The sequence below is a fragment of the Periplaneta americana genome, chromosome 4, assembly GCF_040183065.1.
Source record: "Periplaneta americana isolate PAMFEO1 chromosome 4, P.americana_PAMFEO1_priV1, whole genome shotgun sequence".
NCBI lineage: Eukaryota > Metazoa > Arthropoda > Insecta > Blattodea > Blattidae > Periplaneta > Periplaneta americana.
The window spans coordinates 147,392,897-147,418,997 of NC_091120.1; the positions used below are offsets into that span (position 1 = coordinate 147,392,897).

General features: G+C 33.8%; 1 protein-coding gene across 4 annotated transcripts in view; it reads left to right on the forward strand.

The window, feature by feature from the left end:
- LOC138698289 (cytochrome P450 4C1-like) overlaps window positions 1–24,207 on the forward strand; it is a 67,252-nt gene extending 43,045 nt beyond the window's left edge. For all 4 annotated transcript variants that reach the window (XM_069824087.1, XM_069824085.1, XM_069824084.1 and 1 more), the window contains exons 10-12: window positions 522–590; window positions 8,093–8,261; window positions 17,540–24,207. In XM_069824087.1, coding sequence (XP_069680188.1) covers window positions 522–590; window positions 8,093–8,261; window positions 17,540–17,904 — 603 coding nt within the window. In that variant the 3' untranslated portion in view covers window positions 17,905–24,207. The remainder of the gene's footprint in view (window positions 1–521; window positions 591–8,092; window positions 8,262–17,539) is intronic.
- Window positions 24,208–26,101: the final 1,894 nt, after the last annotated feature.

Sequence of the window (26,101 nt, forward strand, 5' to 3'; positions counted from 1 at the left end):
GTTGTGTAACTTTCTCCATTCTCCTGTAACTTCATCCCGCTTAGCCCCAAATATATTTCCTAAGCACCTTATTCTCAAACACCCTTAACCTATGTTCCTCTCTCAGAGTGAGAGTCCAACTTTCACAACCATAAAGAACAACCGGATAACTGTTTTATAAATTCTAACTTTGAAATTTTTGAAAGCAGACTGGATGATAAAAGCTTCTCAACCGAATAATAACAGGCATTTCCCATATTTATTCTGTGTTTAATTTCTTCTCGACTATCATTTATATTTGTTACTGTTGCTCCCAGGAAATATAATAGTAATAATAATAATAATAATAATAATAATAATAATAATAATAATAATAATAATAATAATAACAATGATAATGTTATATTATTATTACATTATTACTTATATTATTTCTGGATATATTTAATTACGCCAGTGATCAGAGTAATTGTTAAAAATGTAGTAATTTAAATCGTTCAACTTACGTCAAACTTATCGTTATACGACGTTTTCTTTTTCAGGGCCATGACACCACTGCTGCTGGGATATGCTTCACTCTCTATCTGTTGGGACTGCATCCAGAAATTCAGGTAACGCACTATAATTAGTCCTGAAGTAGATTTATTTAATATGAATATATTATGTAATATTGTAGATATATTTCACATCATATTATAAAGAGTTATCGAAATCAGAACCCTGAACAAACATGAGGTAGAAATGTGGAAGAATTAATTTCCAAAGTGGTATAACTATTATGATATTTTCCTTTGTAACAATCATTATTTTAATCTTCTTAATGAATACTACATACTGTAATTATCAATTTATTTATTGAATATAACATACACTAACTCTTCTTGTGAGTTTACAAGTTCTTAATATTAAATATAATAACAATACTCGTAATTTGTAACTCGTAGAAGGTAAGCAATGTTGTATTAAATATTTACTTAATGGACCACTGAAACTTGTTATGTTCAGACATCTTCACATGCACACTAACAGACAAGTTTAATAGCTTTGCAAGTTTTAGTGATTGGAAATGTATTGTTTTGTAGTTTGCAATAACATTTCTAATATTTTAATTATCTTGTAATATCAGAGAATTGAATATTGTCAAACTGTATATTAAGTTTGTTGTTTTAAGTTTTATAATGTAATCATTGCATCAGAAAATCTGATGTACCTAAAATCTTACGTTAAATTGAAAGATATATGATATGAAAAAACTGAAACATTATTAAATTCACTTTAGTCTGTCTTAAGAAACAATATTCGTTTAACACAACTATTCAGGTTTGTTTTTAAGTTTATTGACATATGACATAATTTAATTGTGTTAGTGTTTCTAAATGTTTAATAGGGATTTCAATTTGCTCCTATTGTCAGCAATATTCAGGATTTAAATACCTGAATGCCTATATATTTTAGGGGCTCGGGCGTAAAATATGTTAACTAACTTTTGGTCAAGAATGAGATATATAGCGTATAATCTGGTATCTTATATTCTACGTCTAATAAAGTAGTTACTTTTTCAACATCTCAACAGATGGCAGAAGTATACATATTTTAATTTCCTGGTAACTATGCAAACTGTTGCATGTATAAACGTTTACCTCACAGAACAAAGTAATAGAAATGCACGGGCATGTTACGACAGGGAAGCAGAGAACAAATGGTGCGCTCCTGGTGGTCAGGCAGTGAAGCTTAACATTTGAATATATTTAGCGCGAAATGTGTGGTTCTATTGTTGATCAAAACAAGTTTTATTTATACTTGATTTTGCGAGAAGTTGCAGATTCCTAACGAGATCAAAATAAATATAATATACGAGAATATCAGCGTGTTAATATTAATAACGAATTCTTATGTCATTACTGTATATATAATTTTATCCAGATCATTCAATAACTTTGTAATTTAAGTTAAGCCTACTAAAAAAAACACATATACGCAAATCCATATTTAATTCTAAATTTTTCTGGTAAAAGGAATGAAATAACAGTTGAAGTTGCTTCAATATCTGAAGGAAAGCTTTCTTCAAAATCACTCATTTGAGCAAAAGAATTAACATTTCTGACTTGCAGCTAGGCCTAAATCAATAAAAGTATAATAATTATCATACACATTATTAAAAGATCGTGGGTAAAATATTGTATGCAACTAGTGGTGTGTGCATTATTATCGCTTTTGTGTCGTTAAGCAGCGATGATACTGCACTATTATTCTACTTACCAACTACAGTAGTTTCATGCTCTGTAATTCACTCTTACCTAAACTAAATCTTCCAATATAATTTCTTCTTACTTTGCAGATGCCATACATTTATGCCATTTTCTTCTCTTAATTCTTTCGCCCCTGACTGAAGATAAACGTGTACAATAATTCCCCCAAATTCCACATAGATAAAGGAATGAATTCACTGGTAGGAAAGGAAGTAACACCACAGTCTAGTATATACAGTCACGAAGCTTGAGTTGTTGAAGATACTAGGGACAATAGACTGTGACAGTACTATTTTGCATTGTCTTTGATGAGCCGATAGTAGCGATCCTAGTGTTTAGCAACTATCTATGGATGCATATTCCCTACGTTTTGAGCTTCGTGACTGTATATACTAGACAGTGATAACACAATTTTTTTCCAAAGAACATAAATGTATTTACGTCAGGAAAGACTACCGGTAAATTTAATGCTCTCACATATGATATTTATTAATTGAAAACCAATTTTATGTTTACCAAGCTGCTTGTGCTACATTGATTTGAATTTCTTGACTTTCTTACTATGACCTGCACTAAACTTTCGTTTGCACAATTCTTTTTTTTTTCTCTCACATATTTATACACTATCTACCAAAAAGTAATTGGGCACTGTTTTTGCCCCTTTAGAACCTCGTGGTACCACCTCTTGTTGCTGTAACAGCAACCACCCTGTCAGGCATGCTCTCCACTAGTTTGTGTAGGATATCCACTGGAATGCGTCGCCATTCCTCTTTCAACATGGCACTCAGTTGGACAATGGAAGTTGGCAGCATCTCCCGAGACCTCAATCGCCGGTCCAATTCGCCCCTAAGGTGCTCAGTGGGATTAAGATCAGGACTCTGTGCAGGCCAGCCCAACTGGTGAACATTATTGTCTGCATACCACTGCATAGTAGCCGCCGAAACATGGCACCTAGCATTGTCATCCTGGAAGTAACAAGGGTCCATTCCATAGAAACGCCACAGTGTTGGGAGCATTTCGTTATCCAGAATTGTACAGTATGCCTGTGAGTTCATTGTGCCACGAACAACCACCAGTGGTTCCACACCGTGGTATGAGAAACACCCCCCCATACCATCACTTCACTGGCACCAAATTTCCTGGTAGGCACTATACGCTCTGGTAGAAGCCGTTCCCCGGGTATCCGCCACACTCATACACGTCCATCAGACCGAAATAATATGAATCTCGATTCGTTACCCCATAGAATCGATTTCCACTGCTCTGCTCCAGTGTCCAGTTGCGATGGTCCAAACACCAGCTGAGTCTCTGAGCTTTATTCGTCTTCGTGATATGCGGCTTATGTGCCGCTGCTCTTCCGGAATATCCGAGTTGGTGGGCCTCTGTTCGCAATGTTCCAATGAAAACAGACACATTTGTCGCTGCTTGAAACTCCTGTCTGATGGTAGCCATTGGTTGTGTCCTGTTCTTTATAATCTCACGTTTTAGGGTTCTGCGATCTCTGTTGGTCAGAATTTTCGGTCGCCCTGAACGTTCGTTAAATAACCAACTAAATAAAAAAAAGAATTGGTCATTCTCTTTAAAATGATGTAAACAAATGATTTTCAGTTACAGTAGGCGAGAAAAGACGTGTCACAGTGACGTTTTACATTTATGTTTCTCAATATGTACCATGCTACATAAGCTAATGCTTGAGTATCATCTGCAGACTCATTTTCATCATCTGAACTAGAATTAGGGATAAAATGGCATACATCTTCACTAGGGTAATTCATTTCATTGTCACCTGAACATTTCTCATCAGCATTCCTACTTTCCAAACACTTGTTGTTAAGTAGAGTACAATTGTCATCTTTCACAATTACCAACACTCATAGATTTCAATGGCAAAGACATGTTATTTACAACACATGTCTTTAGTGCTGCTACAAATTGAAAAGAAGTTGGATTTGTGTCATCAACGCCATGCTGTCTTATGCAACAGAATAACTTCTCTAATGCGTCTTGGTTCAATGCTTTTATATTCAGAAACTTAAATCCAATTTGCTTCGATCTATTCCATAAGAAGATAACGGATTTTATTGTCATTTGCCAACCTTTTATGAAACTGAATATTTGAGTTTTATCTTTTCCTGTTTTAAAATCTATCACCTTCCAATGCTCAATCTTCTTCAACATATTGTACCACATTTCTATATATGTTGTGAATTTTCAGACAAGGCGCACCTAAATATTTTCCCATCCCTTGGATATTGTTCACTACTGTTAAGCGAATCAAAGAGGTTATCTACCGGTACCTTTTCGACAAATTAGGCTGCATGTATGGCTTCAGATGGTAATACGTGAGTAACAGCATATGTTTCAATTGCTGCTGTCACTGTATGACTCATCTGTACAGGCCGACCTTTACTTTCATTTTCACGTAGGAATCAGAAAAGTTAAAATGCTGTTTCTTTAGTTTCGATAAGGTTCTGAACCTCTTTTTTTCATCTAAACTGAAAAGTGTATTAATGTATTGAAATTTAGCTTCTTTGTGAGTCTCAAATTGAATTTTATGTTCTGTTAATGCGTTCCTAGTATTGTTAAGGAAATGTGGCACATCAAAAATAGTAGCAACAGAGTCACTATTAACAACAAAATGAAATGGACTGGGATTATTCAAATTGTTTTGATACAGTTCTCTCAAAGCTGATTTGTTCTGTTTTGATCACAGACTGTACAAATTACATTCAACCCCATTTTTTGAAGTTCATTTATGATATGAACAATTAGTGCTTTCAAGTCATCACTTGTAGCAATCACTTGTTTCCATCTTCTGCGAATACCTCTTAACATAAAAACTAATGCATGATTACCAGCTACAGGTGATCGTCCTAGATCAGTGATGTCAAAGCAAGCACATTTTTCTTACCTTGACGTCGTGCATGGGCAGAAAGCACTAAGTATAGAAAGAGGAAGGGTTGTGTATATGAATAAGCAACCTGTTGGATTAAGAAAACAGTGGTGCACGAACTTCAAACGGAACGTAAAATTTTATGTCGTTATTTTTATATGGCTTCTTTCTGTTTAATATTATCTATATTGTCCGTAAAACAAAAGTACTAACACTGATTTCTTAATATTGCACTTGTGTTTTAAATCTTAATAACATAATAGATAGTTAAGAAGGGATATTCACTTAAATTCCATAGTAGTATAATATTATACTGTATTAATTAAGTGGATGAAACACATCATTCATAAAGAAAGTGATATTCCAAAGAAAGAGATTGAGTATGACATGATAAGTTGGAATTTATATTGATGGTATCTTTAGTCTTACAAAAGTAATCAATAAACTAATCAAAACAATATTACAGTACAAAGCAAAGTTACCTAGGTACTGTATCTGTTTTAAGTTTAACTAATATTACATAACAAAACTCTTATCGCATTATGCTTTTAAGGTGATATCTGTGAGCAACTTCCTATCATCAGAATATTAAATTATTTTCTCGAACTCTGCTGAAGCTATAGAGCTGACATTTTTACAACACATGGGCACGTATCTTTTGCTTATGATATAGCAGTAGTTGCTTTGTTAATTCATTTCCTTACAAACAATTTCCATGCGGATATTTTCAAAATTTGCAATACACTATCTTCAATAATAGGACGTATTTACGGTATATTAGATTTACGAAAACATTTTGTAAGGCTACTAAATAAATAGGCCTGTATCTGAAAATTTCACTTTTCTATAAGAAAAAAAGTTGAGAAAATATTTCTTTTGAATAAAAAATCAAACTTGTGAAAAATGAGCATTAAAATTGAAACTTACATTCTTATAATGCACTTATACTTCTCAGGCAAATCTAAAAATTAACATGCATACAGTTTTAATAAGTTCTCTTCCCTTTATCTATTGAATCAGTGCTGGGCATCCCTGAATATAGCTCGACCAAGTGGCATATACCACCTCTTTCGTCTGTCTCTTTCCTTTCCGCTGTAAAGTGCTCAGGCTCTCCTAGGCTCTAAAGCCCGCGCTTGCTCCTGTGGGCATCAATTGACATGCCTGTCCTAGATGGCCAAAATCCTGATAACCGCAAATGATTTGCTTGTTTGAATCGTAATACAAACCACTATCATCAAAGAGTAATGTACAATTATCATTTTCATGCATGTTCTTTACTTCTGCCTCTATAACTCTTAATAAAGCAGTATTAAGCCTTGCATAAAATGGTACCTGGGACAACAGTGACTTGAGGAGTCTGACAGATGGAAGACAGATATGAGTGGACAAATATTTTTAGAGACGTGGACTAAGTTTATAAATGGATAAGGCAAACACCTTGTCTTGTATATACCATCACACAGCAGTGGATACCTTGTTAACATTTCTTAATTGACTATTAATAAATGTTTTTGTAACATCATTCAATCCTTCCTGCATAAACTTAAATTTCTCATCGTCATAAAGCTGTTTCAAGTGTTTCAATTGCGCCCTTTCATTCTATGGACGTTTCTTTAATTTACATATTTTTAAAATAATATTTCGATGGATTTTGTACATTTTTTACTTTGCTGGTCAAATTAGACTTTGAAACTCCTGAACCCATAACTCTCAGATTGTTTGTGTCACCTAAGGAAGGTGAACAAAGAAATTCATAATCACTATCATCAATACTTTGTACATTATTAAGAATTACTCCATCTTCTTCTGCTTCTGAATTTCCAATATCACTTTCTCTGAGCGAATTCACATTATTTTCACTAAATTCTGAACTTTTTTCAACTAACTCACTCTGAACAGGACTACTATTCACATTCACATAATCTACATTTAGGAAGGCCTATACAGAGACAGTTCGAGATGTTTAGGAGGCACTCCAGGATTTAATCTCTCCCTATGAAAATTCACAAAATCTACGTGAAGAAAATGATCTTCACAAATAAAAAATTTCTACTTACAACTAACGTCTTCGCTTATATTACAATTTTTTTTCCATGTAGTTAACACATCCTTCTTGGCTTCAGATGGAAATCTATAAAAATGTTTATTCTTATGTTTCAAGCTGAAGCTGAGATTTAAACAGTAGCCACACCGACATCCAGGAAATTTACATGAATACTTCAGCCTCAAATCTGAACATTTCTGAAACAAATTAAATAAGTATTCCGATTTACATGTTGCTAAAACTTTGCAACTATTATAACACGTGTAAGTTATATTCTGTAACATTCATCTCTAACAGATGGCCATCGCTCTGTTTAAATAAACATTTTTTTGTTGTTCAGCAAAACATTCTGAAACATACTGGTAATAGAACAGAAATCATTAGGTACCGGCAAAACATTTCCCAAAATAAACACAAATTGGCATTGAACGTAGTTATGTACATGATTGTTATTACTATTATTATTATTATTATTATTATTATTATTATTATTATTATTATTATTATTATTATTATTAATGATATACTTACTGTTGGTATCCTACAAAAGAGAAATGTTCATTAATTTTCTTATACCAAATACTTCATCAACGTGTATACATATTTCACTTTCTCAGAATCAAAACAAATGTGGTGGCTTTCCCAGCATCCAATCAGAAAATTAGCCTACATTCAAATATTTTCCAGCATCCAATCAGAAAATTACATTCAAATGTTTAGCGCTACTAGCCTGGCTTGTCATACTACCGGAAATTTCTATCTCAGTTTCACCCCCCTGGTTTACTTACCTAATAACTTTAAAACACTACAACGTCAGTTACCATGTTTTACTCCCGAACCTCTCATTTTTAAGCAGAATAAACTCTATAATTTTAAGGTACATTTAATGTAGAATGCCTATTAAATTAGCTCTAATGATCTTTACAGGATAGGGTGTATGAAGAGCTAGAAAGCATATTCCAGGATTCTGACCGCTCTCCCACCATGAAGGATCTCAATGATATGAAGTACCTGGAGTGTGTGATAAAGGAATCTTTAAGACTGTATCCCAGTGTACCTGAGATTGGAAGGGAACTCACCAAAGAAATTGAGATAGGTGAGTAAAATGGATAAAATTACAGAAATGGTAATGGAGTAAATGAATTTCAAAGTATTCCTGATATTACATCAGTTTCCGAATGAGTGAATGAAGTGCATTTATTTTTACACAGTAGATACAAACATAATATGTACACATGGTCTTCCGGATGAGCCTGTAGGGCCATTCGTAATATAAATATGCACACTTTAAAAGAGATACAAAAAACAGCGAAACAAACGAATATTAACCCCTAAAGTGCCTTATCTTCATCCTGTGACAATATTGCCCATTGCAACACTAATGAATAACTCTTCTCCTACTTCCTTCGGCCAGTTCCACCCTGAGTAGTACATTAAGCTTTTAAACGGTGCAATGCGCCGTTAATTCCAAAATGAAAGTTATAGGTCTAACACAAATTCTAGGAGAGAGACTACAGAAAAACTAAATAAGGAAAAAGAAAGGTTCAGGTGTAATAAGTGAATTTAGTAGCTTTGTGAAAGAACATCCTGAAAGTTTAAGTTTGTGAAAATATTCCGTTAAACGAAATGATGATTGTGTGTAGCTGTGCAAATTAAACTGTGATGTCAGTGAAACAGTAAGTTGATAATGGCATAAGTGTACAAGCAGGATTGTGATTTATAACAACCTAACTTTAAAATTAGATGTAAAAACAGAGAGATTAATTTAATTGATCTGAAGGATGTGCTTAAGTGGTTAGATACAGCTTAGAGCAGTGAAATTTTTGGAAATATTCAACATTTCTTTCCTCCATTGCTGTATCTTGTACAATAATGAAAATTGATATGTATAAAACACTGTCCTTCTGCTATATAAAGAAAATATTTGTACCGTACGATTTAAAAAAAAAGTATATATTCATATATATATTTTTTCAAAATTCACAATGTTGGCAGTTGACTGTGCAGTGATGAAATATTTCCTTCATCTTCTTCTTCTTGATGTAGGCCTAAAGACCTGTTAGTTCCAGGGAGTCGCTCCATCTTCTTTTAGGACGACCGGGACTCCTCTTGCCGACTGGTATGCTGTCTCTTACTATTGGAGTCACACGATCTTCAGGCATACTTGATACGTGTGCTGCCCATTGCGATCTTCATGTTTCTACCCATTCACCTATTTTTTGTATTTGGCATTGGTTCCTTATGTCCGCATTTTTTATTTTATCCATTCTTGTTTTTCCCGCAATTTTCCTTAATGTTTTCATTTCTACAGTATTTATCAATTGTTTTGATCCAGTGGTTTCGGCTCTTGTTTCAGCACCATATGTTAAATTTGGCCGTACTACTGTTTTATATATACGGGTTTTCGTCTCTAATTGTAGATATGTATTATGGAAGATGGTATCGTTCAGGCATCCTGAGATTCGTGATGCTTTCACTGTCTGTTGATTAACTTCAGCTATTAGGTCTTATGGTTTGTTATCATAACGCCAAGATATTGGAAGTGATTCACTTGTTCTACGACCTTATCATATAATTGCAATTTACATCTGATTGGTTCTTTAGAAACAGTTAATACTTTAGTTTTCTTTGTAGATATTTTCAAGTTATATTTGTTGCATGTCTGAGCAAATTTATAGAGAAGTCGTTGAAGCAAATCCTCTGAATCAGCTATTAACACTGTATCATCAGCATAACATAATACATTTACGTTCTTATTTCCTATTTTAAAACCACGAAGTCCTTTCTATTCTACAATTATATCATTCATTAAAATATTAAAAAGGAATGTGCTGAGAGAATCTCCTTGACAGATTCCCTTATTTGTTGGTAATATTTTACTGAGTTTACCATCCAATTTTACTTTACAAGAATTATGTGTATATATATCTTGGATGAGGTATATAATCCCATTAGGTGTATTTTGTTTTTCAAGACTTTGTATCACATGTTTTAATCTGATATTGTCAAAGGCTTTTTCGATGTCAATGAAACAGAAGTAAACTGGTTTATTGAATTCTAATGCCTTTTTGCTTAATTGCCTTATGATGAATATGGCATCTGTGCATGATCGGTTCTTCCGGAATCCTTGTTGTTCACCTTGGAGTGTTATAATTTCTATTACCTTATTTGTAATTATTTTTGTTGTCAATTTTAAACAGCTGCCAAGGAGATTTATCCCACGATAATTATCTGGTAGCTGCTTATCTCCTTTTTTGAACATTGGAATGATAATACTCGTCTTCCATTCTTCTGGGATTTTTCGCATGTCTGAATATATGTTGCATAAGAGTTGTAATTTCCTTATATAATGGCTGTCCTCCATATTTTATCATTTAATTAGTAATACCATTTTCACCAGGGGATTTACGATTTTTCAGATTTCGAATTGCATCGGAAATTTCTTCTTCAGTCACTTCTACCACGATTTTTACTGCATTTGTGGTAATGTTAATTTCTTCGGGTTCTTCTTTATATAAGTTAGTAAAATAGTTTACCCTTGTTTCCTCAGTGATATTAGTCCTCAAGGTGTAATCTTGAATTTCTTTTCTTTGATTCTTTATCATTCTCCATATTCCTTTTTGTTGTCCATAAAAGTATCTTTCCATATTTTTAGTATGTTCCCAGTAATTCCTTTTTATCTGTCTTATTTCTGCATTAATCCTATTCCTTGTTACTTTATATTCCTCATAAGATTCTGAGGTTTTATTGGTTTTATATTTAAGATATGCCTTGCTAAGTCTTTCCCTCTTAACTAAAAAACTTGTTAACTTTTTTATGTTCTCTTTCTTTTATTTTATTGCTGAAACTCATGTTTACTATATCATTCTCTTTCAACTACATACCTTAATAAATAATAGTTTTTTTATTTTGTGTAATAGAAAATACTGATATTTGACCATTTTTAAAATGAATTTATTCTTTATCAGACAATCTATCAAAGGTAGAGAAGTGATCTTGCATCATGTTATAGATATGACCGGCAGCGGCCCGACCCTATGTGCTACAGTGCTACAGCACAGTGATAATTTTTGCTCAAATAATGTATTTGTAATACCATAGTATCTGATCTGTCATTTAACAATTTCCCGTGGTTATATTCATGACTCATTATCGAGTTTCTAGTCTTAGCTCTTCGATCTTTGGTGCCTCAGGGGGTTCGTTGTGCTACTCTGAACTTCATATGAGAATGTAGACAATTATGCGTATGTGCGAAGCTGAAATCACTGCTCTGCTTGGCTATTTTTACGCGGGAAAATGCTGTAGTCAGCTTCAGCACAACACAGCTTGGAGATTGAAAAAGTAAAGCGTAACGAAAGAACGCTTGTTTGTGGAAGAACTCGGAACTATTTACAATGTATTTTGGTAATCAAATATCAGACTGCTGCTGCCATTTACCTGTAGGCCTATGAGGTTCCTCCTGTATCAGCTAGCAAGCGACGGAAAATGGAATCCCAGAAAATTGAAGCCAAGGAAGTATGTGACTATAATAATTCAGGAAACTACTCACCGTTTCCAGTTTTTAAGCTACCTAGATGCAACAAAATTGTTAAACAGCAAAATTTTTGAGAATATTTTGTATAATTTTCGTGAACGCGAACTTGAAGTTGCTTTCACCAGCTATATTATACTGAACAAATGAGTGTTAAAGACACAACTCGGAGTTCTATATGGAAAACCCGACTTCCAAAATATAGGTGTCTGTTCAATTGTTACAATACATAGTCTCCAAGAATTTACAGGATCCATTCCGTGAAGTAACGAAGTTGTTAAATATTTTGGTTACAACACCAATGGCCACTGCTGAGCCAGAAAGATGTTTTTCTTGCTTGAAATGCATAAAAACGGTTTTTAAGGAACACTATGTCCCAGGATCGTCTCACTGCTCTTGCAATACTATCAATAGAAAAGAGTATGATGTCCAAGATGGAGGGGTTTAACAACAAAGTAATTTACAAGTTCTGCAGTAGGAAGGAACATTGTATGGACTTCATATTTCGTCACTAGGCGAGTCTCAAATTAAGATAAATACATATAAGTGTATATAGTAGGCAAATATAGCGATTGTAGCACACTCATTATTTTGACCACCAGCCGCTACTGGATATGACATGCATAAACACACACAAAAAATTTCATGACAGAACGTTGGATACCGGTAGTTTTTGAGTTATGTGGGAAATGCTTCATCACTGCACAGTGAACTGAATTTTGAAAAGAAAAATGTAAATAATTTGTTTAAATAGAAAAATAATTTTTTCATATAGCAGAAGGACAGTGTTTTACACATACTAATTTTCATTAGTGTACAAGATACAGTAATGGAGAAAAAAAAATGTTGAATATTTCCAGTATTTTACTACTGTAATCTGTACCTAACCCCTTAATTGGGAAAGCTCAGTTTGAAATCTAACAGTGTGCTGGTAGAAGAACAACAGTACCGGTATGCATATGGGCTGGAATTTAATGTAATAGTTCACAAAATTGTTCTATGTTTGCCAACATAATTTTGAAAGTGCTAAATGACTCAATAGAATAGTCGAAAACATTAGGCCTACCGGTACTTGGTTCCTGCATTGTTACTAAATATTTACTTTCTTAATTTACCAATCAATTCAGTCATTATATTAAAACTTAATGTGTAAATTTCACATTATTGTCTATTACAAATTTACTTTAGAGCTTATCATCATTGGTATTACAGTATTATTATGGTAATGTAGTCCACGATAATTTGATATGCCTAATGATTGACTTCAGTTACAGATATACTGATTTCTAAAAAGTCAAATTTTTAATAAATTAGTTCATATTTTAATGGAAACCGAAGAAAGGAAGGTGAACCATCATTTTTGTTTAATGTTTTCGTTTTATGATGTAGTGTGTTGTATAAATATTTTTGTTGAATTAGTTCTATAGTTTGATTACTAATAGCCTACCGGTACACCACAACTGCACATATAACAAAATACAGGGTTTGTGTTTATATTTCCTAATTGTGGAGGGAAATATATATAAAACATTAATCATTTTCATGTTCAAACCGTTCAGAAGCTTTTCAGTTACTACGAAGTCATTGAGAACAAAATTTGAAACGTATTTCGTAATTTATTTATTCAGTTGTTATTGAACATAACAAGCAAAGCCCAATTACATTGTCCAAGACTGACAATTTTATTGATATAATTTATAAAAGATAAACAAGGAAAAGGAAACATACTCTTATTAAAAACTGAAACAAAGTAGAAAAGAGAGGAAGAAAGAAACAAATCGAAAATAAAGTGTGGAAGTGGCCTGAAATTAACTAACAACAATATTCTGTAAAATATGATATGTATTTAGAAAAATTCATATTGAAAATATCAATATTTGGATGAGGATATAATTTATGGCATAACTGTAACACTTGGAATACTGGGGAATTTTTGTGCGATTCAGTATTTGCCCTTGGTATGAAAAATAAATTTCGAAAATTTGTATTAAGCTTGGGTGCATATAATGTTACATAATAAAATAAACCAACACAGTCCAACTTATTGTTAATTATTTTATAAAGAAAGCTTAAAGATTGACAATTTCATCTAATTTGGAAACTAGTAAAATGGAAATATTGAAGCATTGTAGAATAACTCTCATAAGTAGGATAGTTATTATAAAGTCTATAATGTAACCATTTTAGAAATTTATTTTGAATTTCTTCTAGTAACAGAATATAGTTGTTAATAACTGGATTCCAGATAACCGCAGCATACTCTAATTTAGATCGAACAATGGAATTATACAAAATTATTACAGTTTTGACTTTAAATTTACAATAATTTCTCGTAACAATACCTAAACTTTTACAGAAAAAAATTTATAATTTTATTAATATGACCATAAAATGTAAAATTACTGCTAAATAATATACCTAAATCTTTATATTCATTTTCAGGTGGTAAAACTTTTGCCTCTCTTTTATATGAAAATTTAATTGTATTTTTCTATCTAGGAAAGATCATAAGTATACACTTACTAATATTAAATATTAATTTATAATTAATACTCCAAATATGTAAGTTTCTAATATCTTTTTGAAGTAGCTTACAATCTGATATAGTTTTGATTTCTTTCTACAATTTAATATCATGGGCAAATAACAACATTTTAGAATGTTGTACACAATTCACAATATCATTAACAAACAATAAAAATAACAATGCACCAAGATTAGGTCTTCTTAAATGAAGATATCTATGATACGATTGTGGATGAATAAATGTGGTGATGCCTGGCTTATCTTTGACCGGTGACCATATTGAGGACATGCATATCGGATGTTATGTTATCCCATAGCACCTGTAGGCCTACTGACGAGACATAATAAAACTCCATAGTATTCGGAAAAGGCTTTTTCCAGATCTATGTTCATTAATACTTTTTTCCTTGTTTCATTATATTCTACATACATACATACATACAGTAGTGGCAAAAAAACCGGACTGACCCTTGTAGCTGATTTCAGAGCCTTGTTCACTCCAGAGCACGATAGACTGGTAACTAAGAATTTCATGGTTCGAATCCTGCCTGGGAAGGAAACTTTTTTTTGTTCCTTATTCAAATTTATTTCCAAAACTTTTCGATTGCTGGTAAAATTCATGTTCTCGGAATAATAAGTTAATTAAGTAGTAAAATATCGCTGCAATCGAAAAGTATTGGGAATAAATTTTAATAAGGAACAAAAAAAGTTTCCTTCCCAGGCAGGATTCGAACCACGAAAGTCTTAGTTACCAATCTATCGTGCTCTGGAGTTAACAAGGCTCTAAAATCAGATACAAGGGTCAGTCCGGTTTTTTTTGCCACTACTGTACATACATACATACATACATACGTATGTACGTACATGCACACGAGTCCGCCCGAGGAAGGTCTTTCACTGCAAATCCAGCATTCTCAAATCTTTCCTATGTTCTGCCTTCCTCTTAGTCTCTGCATATGATCCACTTATCTTAATGTCGTCTATAATTTGATATCTTCTTCTGTCCCGAACTCTTATCCCATTCACCATTCCTTCCAGTGCAACTTCAGTAGGGAGTTTCTCTTCAGCCAGTGACCTAACCAATTTCTTTTTCTCTTTCTGATCAGTTTCAGCATCATTATTTCTTCACCCATCCTTTCCAACACAGTTTCGTTTCTTATTATGTCTGTCCATGTCACACGCTCCATTATTCTCCTTATCCAAATTTCAAATACTCTATTCGCTTCTCTTCATTTCGTCGTAATGTTCATGCTTCTGCCCCATACAATGTCACACTCTATACAAAGCACTTCACTAGTTCCTTCCTTAGTTCTTTTTCCACAGGTCCGCAGAGGATGCTCCTGTTTCTATTAAAAGCTTCCTTGTCCATTGCTATTCTCCTTTTGACTTCCTATCTGCAGCTCATGTTACTGCTTACAGTACATCCCAAGTATTTGAAGCTGTCCACTTGCTCGCAAGTTTACCTTCTTTATGTTTCTTCCAACAACCATGATTTTCGTCTTGTTTGCATTTATCTTCATCCCATACTGCTAACAGCTGTCACTTATCTCCAGTAGCATATCCTTTAGTATCGTCTCTTCTTTTGCTAACAATGCCATATCATCAGCAAAGTCGACAGTTGGTATAGCGCTGGCCTTCTATGCCCAAGGTTGCGGGTTCGATCCCAGACCAGGTCTATGGCATTAAGTGTGCTTAAATGCGACAGGCTCATGCCAGTAGATTTACTGCCATGTAAAAGAACTCCTGCGGGACAAAATTCCGGCACATCCGGCGACGCTGATATAACTTCTGCAGTTGCGAGCGTCATTAAATAAACCATAACATTATACATCATCAGCAAATCACATGTACTTTATTCTTCTTCCTCCTACTTTCACCTCCCCTCATTGTTCTGAAAACAATTCTTCACCAAATCCTCCAAGTATATATTGAACAGGATATTCCTATTCCTATATCACTTCCTTCAGACATTTCTTCTCCTATCCTGACTTTGACTCGTTCTTTCATATCTAGGTTACTGAACAGCCTCCTGTCTTTCCAATTCACACCTATTGTCTTCAGGATGTTTAATAGTTATGTGTTACATAAATATTCATTTTACTTTCAAGTCCATTTTTCCGTAAGTTCACTTTTCTTGATTCACCATCAACTTTTTTATACCAAATACTAATAATTTGGATTAATTTGTTTACTGCAAGTATTTATGAGGTAGCTGCACGTTTCTCTGCATTTATTTTGTGAGAAATGCTGCTAGTTTATTTTATTAAACTTTGTTTCATGAATTATAGAAAAGATGATATTTTCGAAACTTTAAAACAATTTTTTTAAGTAAATAACTGAGATATTTAATAAAATGAATGCATACAAATATTTCTCTCTGTCTTGTGAATGTAACCAAAGGAAAGGAAACTTAAAAACTAATGTTTTCTACTAATAACTTGGGTTTGAAAATATGAAAAAATTGAAAAAAAGTAAAAAAATCAAAAGCCAAAAACATTTTAGAGTTCAAAATTTGGGTTTTGTAAGTGTTTCTTATACAATACTAAACATGCTCTCAAAATCTTATTGAAAAAATGATTAGCAAAAACTTTTCACATTTAGTGGAGTGTCCCCTTTAGTATTCGGAAGAGAATCTTCGCTGAGTGTGATATCAGGCCGATAGTTTTTAACTCGTTACATTTCTTGGCATTATTTTTATTTGGTATAGGCAGCAACAGTGTCTCCATAAAATCTTCAGGCCATTCGCCGTTCTCATATATTTCGTTGTATAATAATAGAATTTCCTTCTTGTTTTCACCCAAGCATTTCACTAATTCAATTGGAATTCCATCAACACGTGTTGCTTTCTCATTCTTAATTTCTCTAAGCGTTAGTTAAACTTCCTCCCTTAAAATAGGAAATCCTTTTTCATCTTCTGATATGGGTACTTCGTCTTCTATAGCTAAGTTATCTGGACGATTCCCTGTCTCATATAACTCTCATACATATTTCGTCTATCTGTTTAGAATTCCTTGTTTGTATGTCTGTTACTTGATTTTCTATTTCGTCCTTTACCAAACACATGGATTTTCTGTTCTTATTTGTGAAGTCCAAATATTTTACTTCGCGCTTTTCTCTCTAGTTCCTCTATTATTTCATTATATAATTTTAATAATAAGTTAAACAAGCATAATCGTATCTATACTGTAGCCTCAGTGCGTTCTACCTTTTTTTTTCCTATTTTTTTTTATTACGCGAGTTATTTAAATAAATTTAACTTTATTTGAGTTTATTTAAGAGTCAGTTCTCAATGCAGATTATTCTATTTTGTGTTTCAGGTGGTTACACATTACCAGCTGGAGCGGTAGTTCTAGTATTTCTGTATTTAATACATCGCAATCCTGAACACTTTCCAAATCCAGAGAAATTCGACCCAGATAACTTTCTACCAGAGAGAATAGCACGACGACATCCTTACGCATATATGCCATTTAGTGCCGGACCCAGGAATTGTATAGGCCAGAAATTCGCCATCCTAGAAGAAAAAGCAGTAGTGTCAAGCATACTAAGGAATTATAAAGTTACTTCTTTGGACAAAAGAGAAGACTTGAAGATCGTGACTGAACTCATTTTGCGATCAGTAGATGGATTCAGACTTCAGATAACTCCAAGGAAACGTCAAACACCCGTAGAAAATAAGTAATTACCAATCAGTCAGTCAGTCTATGTGGGAAACGAAAGAACAAAGAATATGGCATAAATATCAAATGTGAATTGAGGAGTCTGGTGCAATAACAGCGTTAATGTAAAGAATTGCTTTTGAGAAAAGTTAGATACTAAATATAAAATTGTTAAGAACGAAATCTTTAGGCCTACACTTGGTAATAATTAATCTTACATTAAGGCAGGCCTGGGGGATTTATGCATTAGCTTGAGCGATCTTTAGTTAGCTGTCTCCTTCTACTCCCGCAATTGTGTTCACTGTGGACATAATCGATCAGTGGTGTCCAGTGTGTAAGCTACATTTACATTTGTTGCAGGGGAGAGTCAGGTAGTATCGGACATCGGGTAGTATCGGACAGTGCGTTTCTTTCATCTACGACCATATGGTAGTACCTAAATGACATGGTTACGTTTCTCTATGCGACATTACAGAAACGTAACCATGTCAATCAGGTACTATCATCGTGTGGTAGATGAAAGAAACTCACTGTCCGATATTACCCGATGTCCGATACTACCAGACTCTCCCCTAAACAGAAAATTAAATGTAGTATTTATGTATATAATATTTAGGCGAAACACGTCTTGCACTCACAGTGAATGGTACGTCACTGAACCTCTGCGTTGTTTATCGTTCCTATCCACCTGTCCGCAGCTGGTTTCTCTGTGAGCGCGAGCGCGCTCAGAGAGAGGTTTACCCTCAACCCTGTGTTAAGTGGTTATAATTTAATAAAATTGAAGACTTTATAGTGTATATTAAGAATAGTCGTCTATACAAGAAAGCGACAACTGGGCTAACGCACTTATACACCAAGCTCCTCAATTTATTAGTTCAGAATAATTTCCAAGAGTGATAAGTCCAGGAAATTTTCTCTATGTCTTAGATTTTTATTCACTTTTGCACAGAAGAGATAGATGTTCAAGAAATTGTCAAATAATAACAGAAGAAAAAGAAGTAGAAAAGAATGAGTTAACAAGTCAATGCCACAAAAGAACACGATTAGCCTATTCTTTGTAGGATTATTATTGCTTGAAACGAATTGGTCCACGTCACACAACACAAGTGACTCATTGTATCTTGTGCTTTACGAGACTTTCCTGGACTTCTAAAGAATGTTCCTTTTTGTTGTGTATATTCATTGAGTTACGTAGCTCAGTCATTTAGACAGCGACTTACCGTGAACACTTTCTTGAAATTTGGCTGTAGATTTCAGAAAAAAACCTGTATGTTGTAAATTGTGTAGGCACATATGCATATGAATTGGTGTTTTAGAAACCTCTTAAGTCACGAAATTCAACGTTTTGGGAAAACACAAACAACTGTTTGAAAGAAATGCATGAGTTGAAAATTGGAATGTCTGAAATGGGAAATGTTGGTAAAAACACAACGAATATTTCTATATGCAAAATAATATAAAAAAAATAGAAAATGACTCAATATTCATGTTTCAAAATGTTTGACTTAGAGGGTTTTCCAAAATCTGGTAAAGATTTAACAAAAAATCTGTTTATTTCATGAAATAATTGAAAATTTTGTTAAAAAATAATACAAATTGGATTCTCAAAACCAGTATTTAGAAGTTGCCTTCATAATGTTAGCTTCATGTGAACAAATTTTACTCTAACCTGTATGAAATGTCACTATGGACATAAATAATAAAGTTCTGCATGAAATAATCTAATACAATAGTACATTGCACAAAAAACAACATTTTAACAAATCCAAAATTCAGACACAGAATAATTAATTTACTAAAAAAAAAAAAAACCTAGTTTTGTTCATTCTGTGCCAGCCTTATCACTGGCTAATGGACCTTCTCCACGAAACCAAATTTTCAAGCTCACATGACATTGCCACAACAGAAATACCGTTTGATTTGTGGTATTTTTCTACAAAATGGTATATCTATCCGTATAGAAGAAGAATTGGCAGTAAACTGAATTTTATTAAAATTTGACTTATGGGGTTTCAGAAAAAGCAATTCATATACAGCCTTATCGTGCCAAGACTAAGATGTTCAGTTCTAGGGAATTGGTTACATGCTCAGAGATTTAGTGTCTTGGAAATGAATTATAGTCCATTTTCACCGTTTTCTTCTACTTAGATGATAGGCATAATCATCAATAATAGACAAATACTGTGGAGTGGTGTCAGGAAGATGGGAGTATTCGGAGAACACTAATCCAGATCCTGTTTTGTTCAGTAAAATTTTCACTTGAATTAGTTGTGATGTTACTTTGTCTCCAGTGTGGAAGAAGAGTGTACTAATATTTGCATAACTATGCGCTATGGTGACAGGGAGAATCTAAATGTACAACATTTTAAGTAGTAATTAAAGAAAAGGAGATAAATATTGCTCAACATTATTTACAAAAATGTATTTTATTTTGTCCATGTTGGTTTAGTAATTATGAGATACTTATCCATCGTCATATCACTATGGTAATGGCATTCTTTACCGCACTGAGTGCGATAATGAATGCCATTACAACTGATTGCGGTAATCATTTATATATCATACTCAGTCAACAATCGTATCATGAACACATTAAACACATTATTAAATAAACGCGGGTAAAATATTCTATGCAACTAGTGGTATGAGCGTAATTACCGCTCTCATATGTTATTTAAATTTATTTAACTACCTAGTGAGTACAAATTAAAATTATAAAACAAAAAAGTTTCTAGCCTCTACCGTAAGAGCCAGGCTCGTGTACAGTGTGATCTTAGGCAATAATATAACATAAAATTTACAAAGACAGTTTACTAAATACAGTTAGTAACTTAATTCAAACCAATAAATAACACACAAGAGAAAAAAAAAGAGGAAAGAGATAAAAAAAGAAAAAAAAAGACATTTAATATAAATTGACAATCAGACAGAAGCCAGTGATATTCAATAAAAACATGAATATAGTCGACAGAAATAAAAGGTAAAAAAAATACACACATTTGTTAATACTATATGTCATGAATCACTAGTCGACAAAAATGAACTTTTTTTCTTTCACAAGAAGTAAAATAACATTTTCTAGAAGAATATTTCGTGCTGAATTCAAATATAATTTCAGTTTTTCCCCATCGGGCAGGAGTTTTTTGTGATATTCATTTGAATTTTTATAATATTCTAAAAAAAATCTGTAACTAGCTATCTAACTCAACATTATAACTACTCATTATGACTTACCTAGCAAGTGGTAGATAGTGATTTTCGGGCATATTTCGTCTCTCTTCTTGGTCCAACAGTAGTCAGCCAGCATATTGGAACTCCACTTGCCTTGGTACCTCTTTTCCATAGTAGAAATTTGCTGATGAAAATGCTCACCGTGCTCATCGCTAACAGCTCCAAGATTTTTGTGGAAGAAGTCCAAGTGAGAGTCCAAGAAGTGAATTTTTAAAGACATGTTGCATCCCATAGCTTTATAAGAATGCAGAAGATCAGTCACTGTGTCATGATAGTTTTCTGCTTTATGGTTTCCAAGAAAATTGAAACATAAACTTTTGAAAGACTGCCAGGCTGCTTTCTCCAGTGGATTTAACAGTCCTTCGAAATGATCATCACCCATTAATGTCCGGATTTGTGGTCCTATAAAAATTCCTTCTTTCAGTTTAGCATCACTGACTTTGGGGAATTTCAATTTCAAGTACAAGAATCCATCAGACTGTTTATCCATAGCTTTGACAAAATTTTTCATTATTCCTAACTTAATATGCAATGGAAGTAACAATATTTTTTCAGGATTCACTAAAGGGACATATGACACATTTTTCTGGCCAGGGATATGAGATTCACGTTCAGGCCATGATTTTGTAACATAGTGAGACTTCCTATCTCTGCTGTCCCAGAGGCACAAAAAACAGCAAAATTTGGTGAACCCAAGTTGCAAACCAAGCAATAAAGCAATGACCTTTAAATCACCAGAGTTATTCCATTCATATTTTCCATATTCTATTTTCTCTAGAATTACTTTCATATTTTGATATGTCTCTTTCATATCAGCGGCATCCGCTACAAATATTGATGGAAGTTCATTGCCAATATGTAGCAGCACAGCCTTCAAACTAACTTTAGACGAATCTATGAATAGTCGCCACTCATCTGGCCGGTGTTCAAGCCCAAGAGTTTCCATAACTGAACAAATGTCATTACAGAACACAATACCATTTTCTTCAGAGAAGCAGTCCTTGAAATCACTATGGCGGCCACGATAACTACATATTCTTACGTCTTTTTGGAGTAGATTCCACCCTTTGAGTCTGGAAGCTAAACCTTCAGCTTGCTATTTAGACAGATTTAAATCCCGAATCAGGTCATTAAGGTCTTTCTGATTGGGAAAGTATGGTTCTGATGAACAGGTATTGGCTTCAAATGTAGGATCATTTTTATTTTCATGTGAAGCATTTTCAGTTTCAGTTAGGTCACAATCAGAGTTATTATCTAAGGTCGTATCGGGATATACTGGTACAGGGAACTGTTCATTGTGTAAGACAGGTCTTATTGCAGATTTCAAATTAGGATACTTAACTGTATGTTTTGTTTTAGATGTGATTCCTATAATATTTGTCAAACAGAAATAACAATCACTTAAATGATCCTTCAGTTTCCTCCAAATCATAGGAATTGCAAATGGCATACTATGTGTACCCTTTTTCCATCCAGTCAGCAATCTAACACACGAAACACAGCATGTATTTGTGGCCCAGCTCTTATCAAAATCACCAGCCTGACAGCCAAAGTAAAGTTGATAACACTTCTTTACAAGTGGGGTCAAATGTCGCCTCTGAGACTCGAAGGTCAGCTCACTACAAATATAGCAGAAACTGTCTACATGATTTACACACTTTCTTGGCATGATGAACAACACTAAGCACTAAAACACTACATACACAATACACTTCCGAAAATAAAGGAAGGAACTATTTCACTACTGAACAAACTCACGGCCAGCTCAATACTGACACATCACAATGCCAGATGAACAGGTCTGAGCATGTCCAAACATGAATGAAGCTACACAGGATTGTTTTATGGTGCTTCAGAATAATATTACAAATCATTTCCTTAAATACAGCTTGGATAAAATTTCTACATATGAGGTAACGGTTCCTATGATAGGTCAAAGAAAACGCTAAAATCCGATTTTAAAAAGTAGCTGTCACAAAAAAACTGTGGCCGATGGAAAAATTCTGACTACATATCTGAATTCCGTATGAAAAACTGCACTAGAATCACTAATCAGATTTCTTGTGAAGAAAACCTTGTCGACCAGTGAATTTTATAAATTTCTTTTTTAAAAGCTTCAATTTTAAAATATTTCAAATTTGGAAAATGGTTTGTAATTTTATTATCAAGTCTTGGGGCGAAACTAGCACCATGTTTAAGAGCTGCACTTGTATGACAGGCTCAATTAATGGGAAAAGTGACTTTCGTCTTCGATTACAATATTCATGTCGACTAGATTTATGTTTTATTTGATTTCTGTGGTAGTAAGTTAGTAAACTATATTTATAAATTTCTTCAATAATTAATACTTTAAAATGTGTATGAATTAAATTTGTCGGTAATCCATATTTTTGATTAGACAAATTTTTATTAATCTTCCGTGTAATAAAATTAATGGATTAAGTGCAGATGATGCTACTCCAACCCAATTTATTATACCATATTGTATTAATGATTGTAGTAAAGCTAAAAATATTATTCCCAATGCCTCCTTAGTGATAAAATTTCAAAGTATTATGAATTTATAAATTGTGTTTCTTATACTTGTATACATAAAATCAATTTGTTTGTCCCAACGTAAATGTAATTACATGTAATTACGGCTTACACCTCGTTCTCGCAAAACACATTCGAGCGGTAATAATGTTCATATTCCACTAGTTGCATAAATAACTACCATGACATTAGTATATTTTACAGTACAATACTTTCTGAGAAAGACAAAATTTATAAATGTGACATCAATTCTCTCACCATTGAAATCATACTTGGTATATACAGACATATCTGTAATTAGCCGTAATTTTTGTATTTTGCAGTATGTTACACTGTCATATAAGAAACAGTATTTTTCAGTTATCTTTGCAGAATTCCTAAACTCATTAAGCCTTGACTTTGTAAAAGATCAATTAAAGTGTACTAGTTGATATAGAAATACTGTGCTGTATACGTTATCTTGTTTCTCAAAATACACTATTAATATTCTTATTATGTGTAATTATATATTCTTTTCCCGTGATTTGTACACAGTATTTCATGATTTATTGTATTACAAATGAAGCTCGCATTATTTTCTACTTCAGAAGGTAGCTGTACTTTCCCAATTAATTGTACTATAAATTAAAAGTAATTTAACCATTTATACCTCAGTATCTTTAGCACACGTCTTGGGATTCTGTGAACAGGGATTGCTCTTGAGGAACTCTAGACATCATCTTATAAGATCCAAAATTGCTGTCGCATTAAGAAATAAGGGCTGGATAGTAGAAGAAGAAATCTCCTGTCTAGCTGAAAGTCAACAAGACGAGTAGATATTTTAGCGTACAATGCTGACACTAAACAGAGCATCATTGTGGACCCCACGATACGTTTTGAAGTTGGATGTTATCAGTCAGCCGAGGTCCACCATGAGAAGAATTCGATCTATGAGCCTACACTCAACTGTTTCAAGATGAAGTATGCCTTAATTCACGATGAGGTATTCGGCTTGCTCATAGGTGCTCGAGGGACTATACCAGCTTTTTTCGAAGAATTCAGACGACAGTTTGCTCTGCCAACATCCCTGAGGGGAGACATTGTGATAATTGTGTTAAAAAAACTGTCAAATCCTAATTAATCATATAGTGCCACATTTTCACCGGCAAATTAAAAAAAAATGATCCTTTTGACTTTCCAAAACAGTCTTTATTCTACACAAGGAGAACGAAGGGGTTCAGACACCTGCCATTTTCACTGTAGCATCCCCTCATGCTTACTAATAACGGACAATGAAATCGAGCAAATCCGTTGCAATTTTTTTTACCACTTATTTTGTGCCTGCTTAAAATGTTTCGGTCTCTAATCTCTGGAAATAATGACGATATCGAGGGACGGGATGCGGTGTTGTATTCCTCCTTGACGTATTTCATACATGGTAGCCTCAAAATGAGAATCCCATCCACGAGCTGATTTTCGAGAAACAAATACCAAACTTCCATCCCGCAATTTTTTCTGTCCGCCATATCTCCACCGCATGTGTAACGAGAACAAAGGTGATAAGTGCGGCTAATAGAGCTCCTCGAACTCTATCTGTAGTGTGGAGGACAATCCTCTGCCCTCAAGCATCTGCAAAGTAAAGGCCTTCAAAATTTAAAAAAATTGGTCATTTTGACTTTCCAAAACAGGCTGTTCTTTACACAAGGAGGAAGAAGGTGCTGAGACACCTGCACTTTTCAGTGTAGCATCCCCGCATGTTTACTAATAACTGCCAATAAAACCGAGGAAATCCGTTGCACTTTCTTCTACACTTATTTATTTATTTAACCTGGTAAAGATAAGGTCATCAGGCCTTCTCTTCCCCTCTGCCAAGGGATTACAACTACAATATTAAGAATACAATTACAATTATAATTACAATTAATATTGAATTTACAAATACAATAAAAATCAAAGTACTAAAAGATTAACAGACTAATAAAAGCTAGACAGTTCATTGTAAAAATTAAGAAGAGAGAAAACAATTTTTTTTATTAACTAAGTAAAAATTAAACCTATTCTACGCAGTAAGAAAATGCTTAATAAGTTTGCTTTTGAACGCTACTAAAATGTTATGTTTTATTTAACGACTCTCGCAACTGCAGAGGTTATATCAGCGTCGCCGGATGTGCCGGAATTTTGTCCCGCAGGAGTTGTTTTACATGCCAGTAAATCTACTGACATCAGCCTGTTGCATTTAAGCACACTTAAATGCCATCGACCTGGCCCGGGATCGAACCCGTAACTCTGGGCGTAGAACGCCAGCGCTATACCAACTCGCCAACCAGGCCGATTACGCTACTAAATTCCGACAGTCTCTGATGTCACTGGTAGGGTATTCCACAAGCGCGAAAGCGAGATTGTGTATGATGATGAATATGATGATGTCTTATGTGTTGATATGGCTATTATGAGGCTATTTTGCGTGCGTGTGTA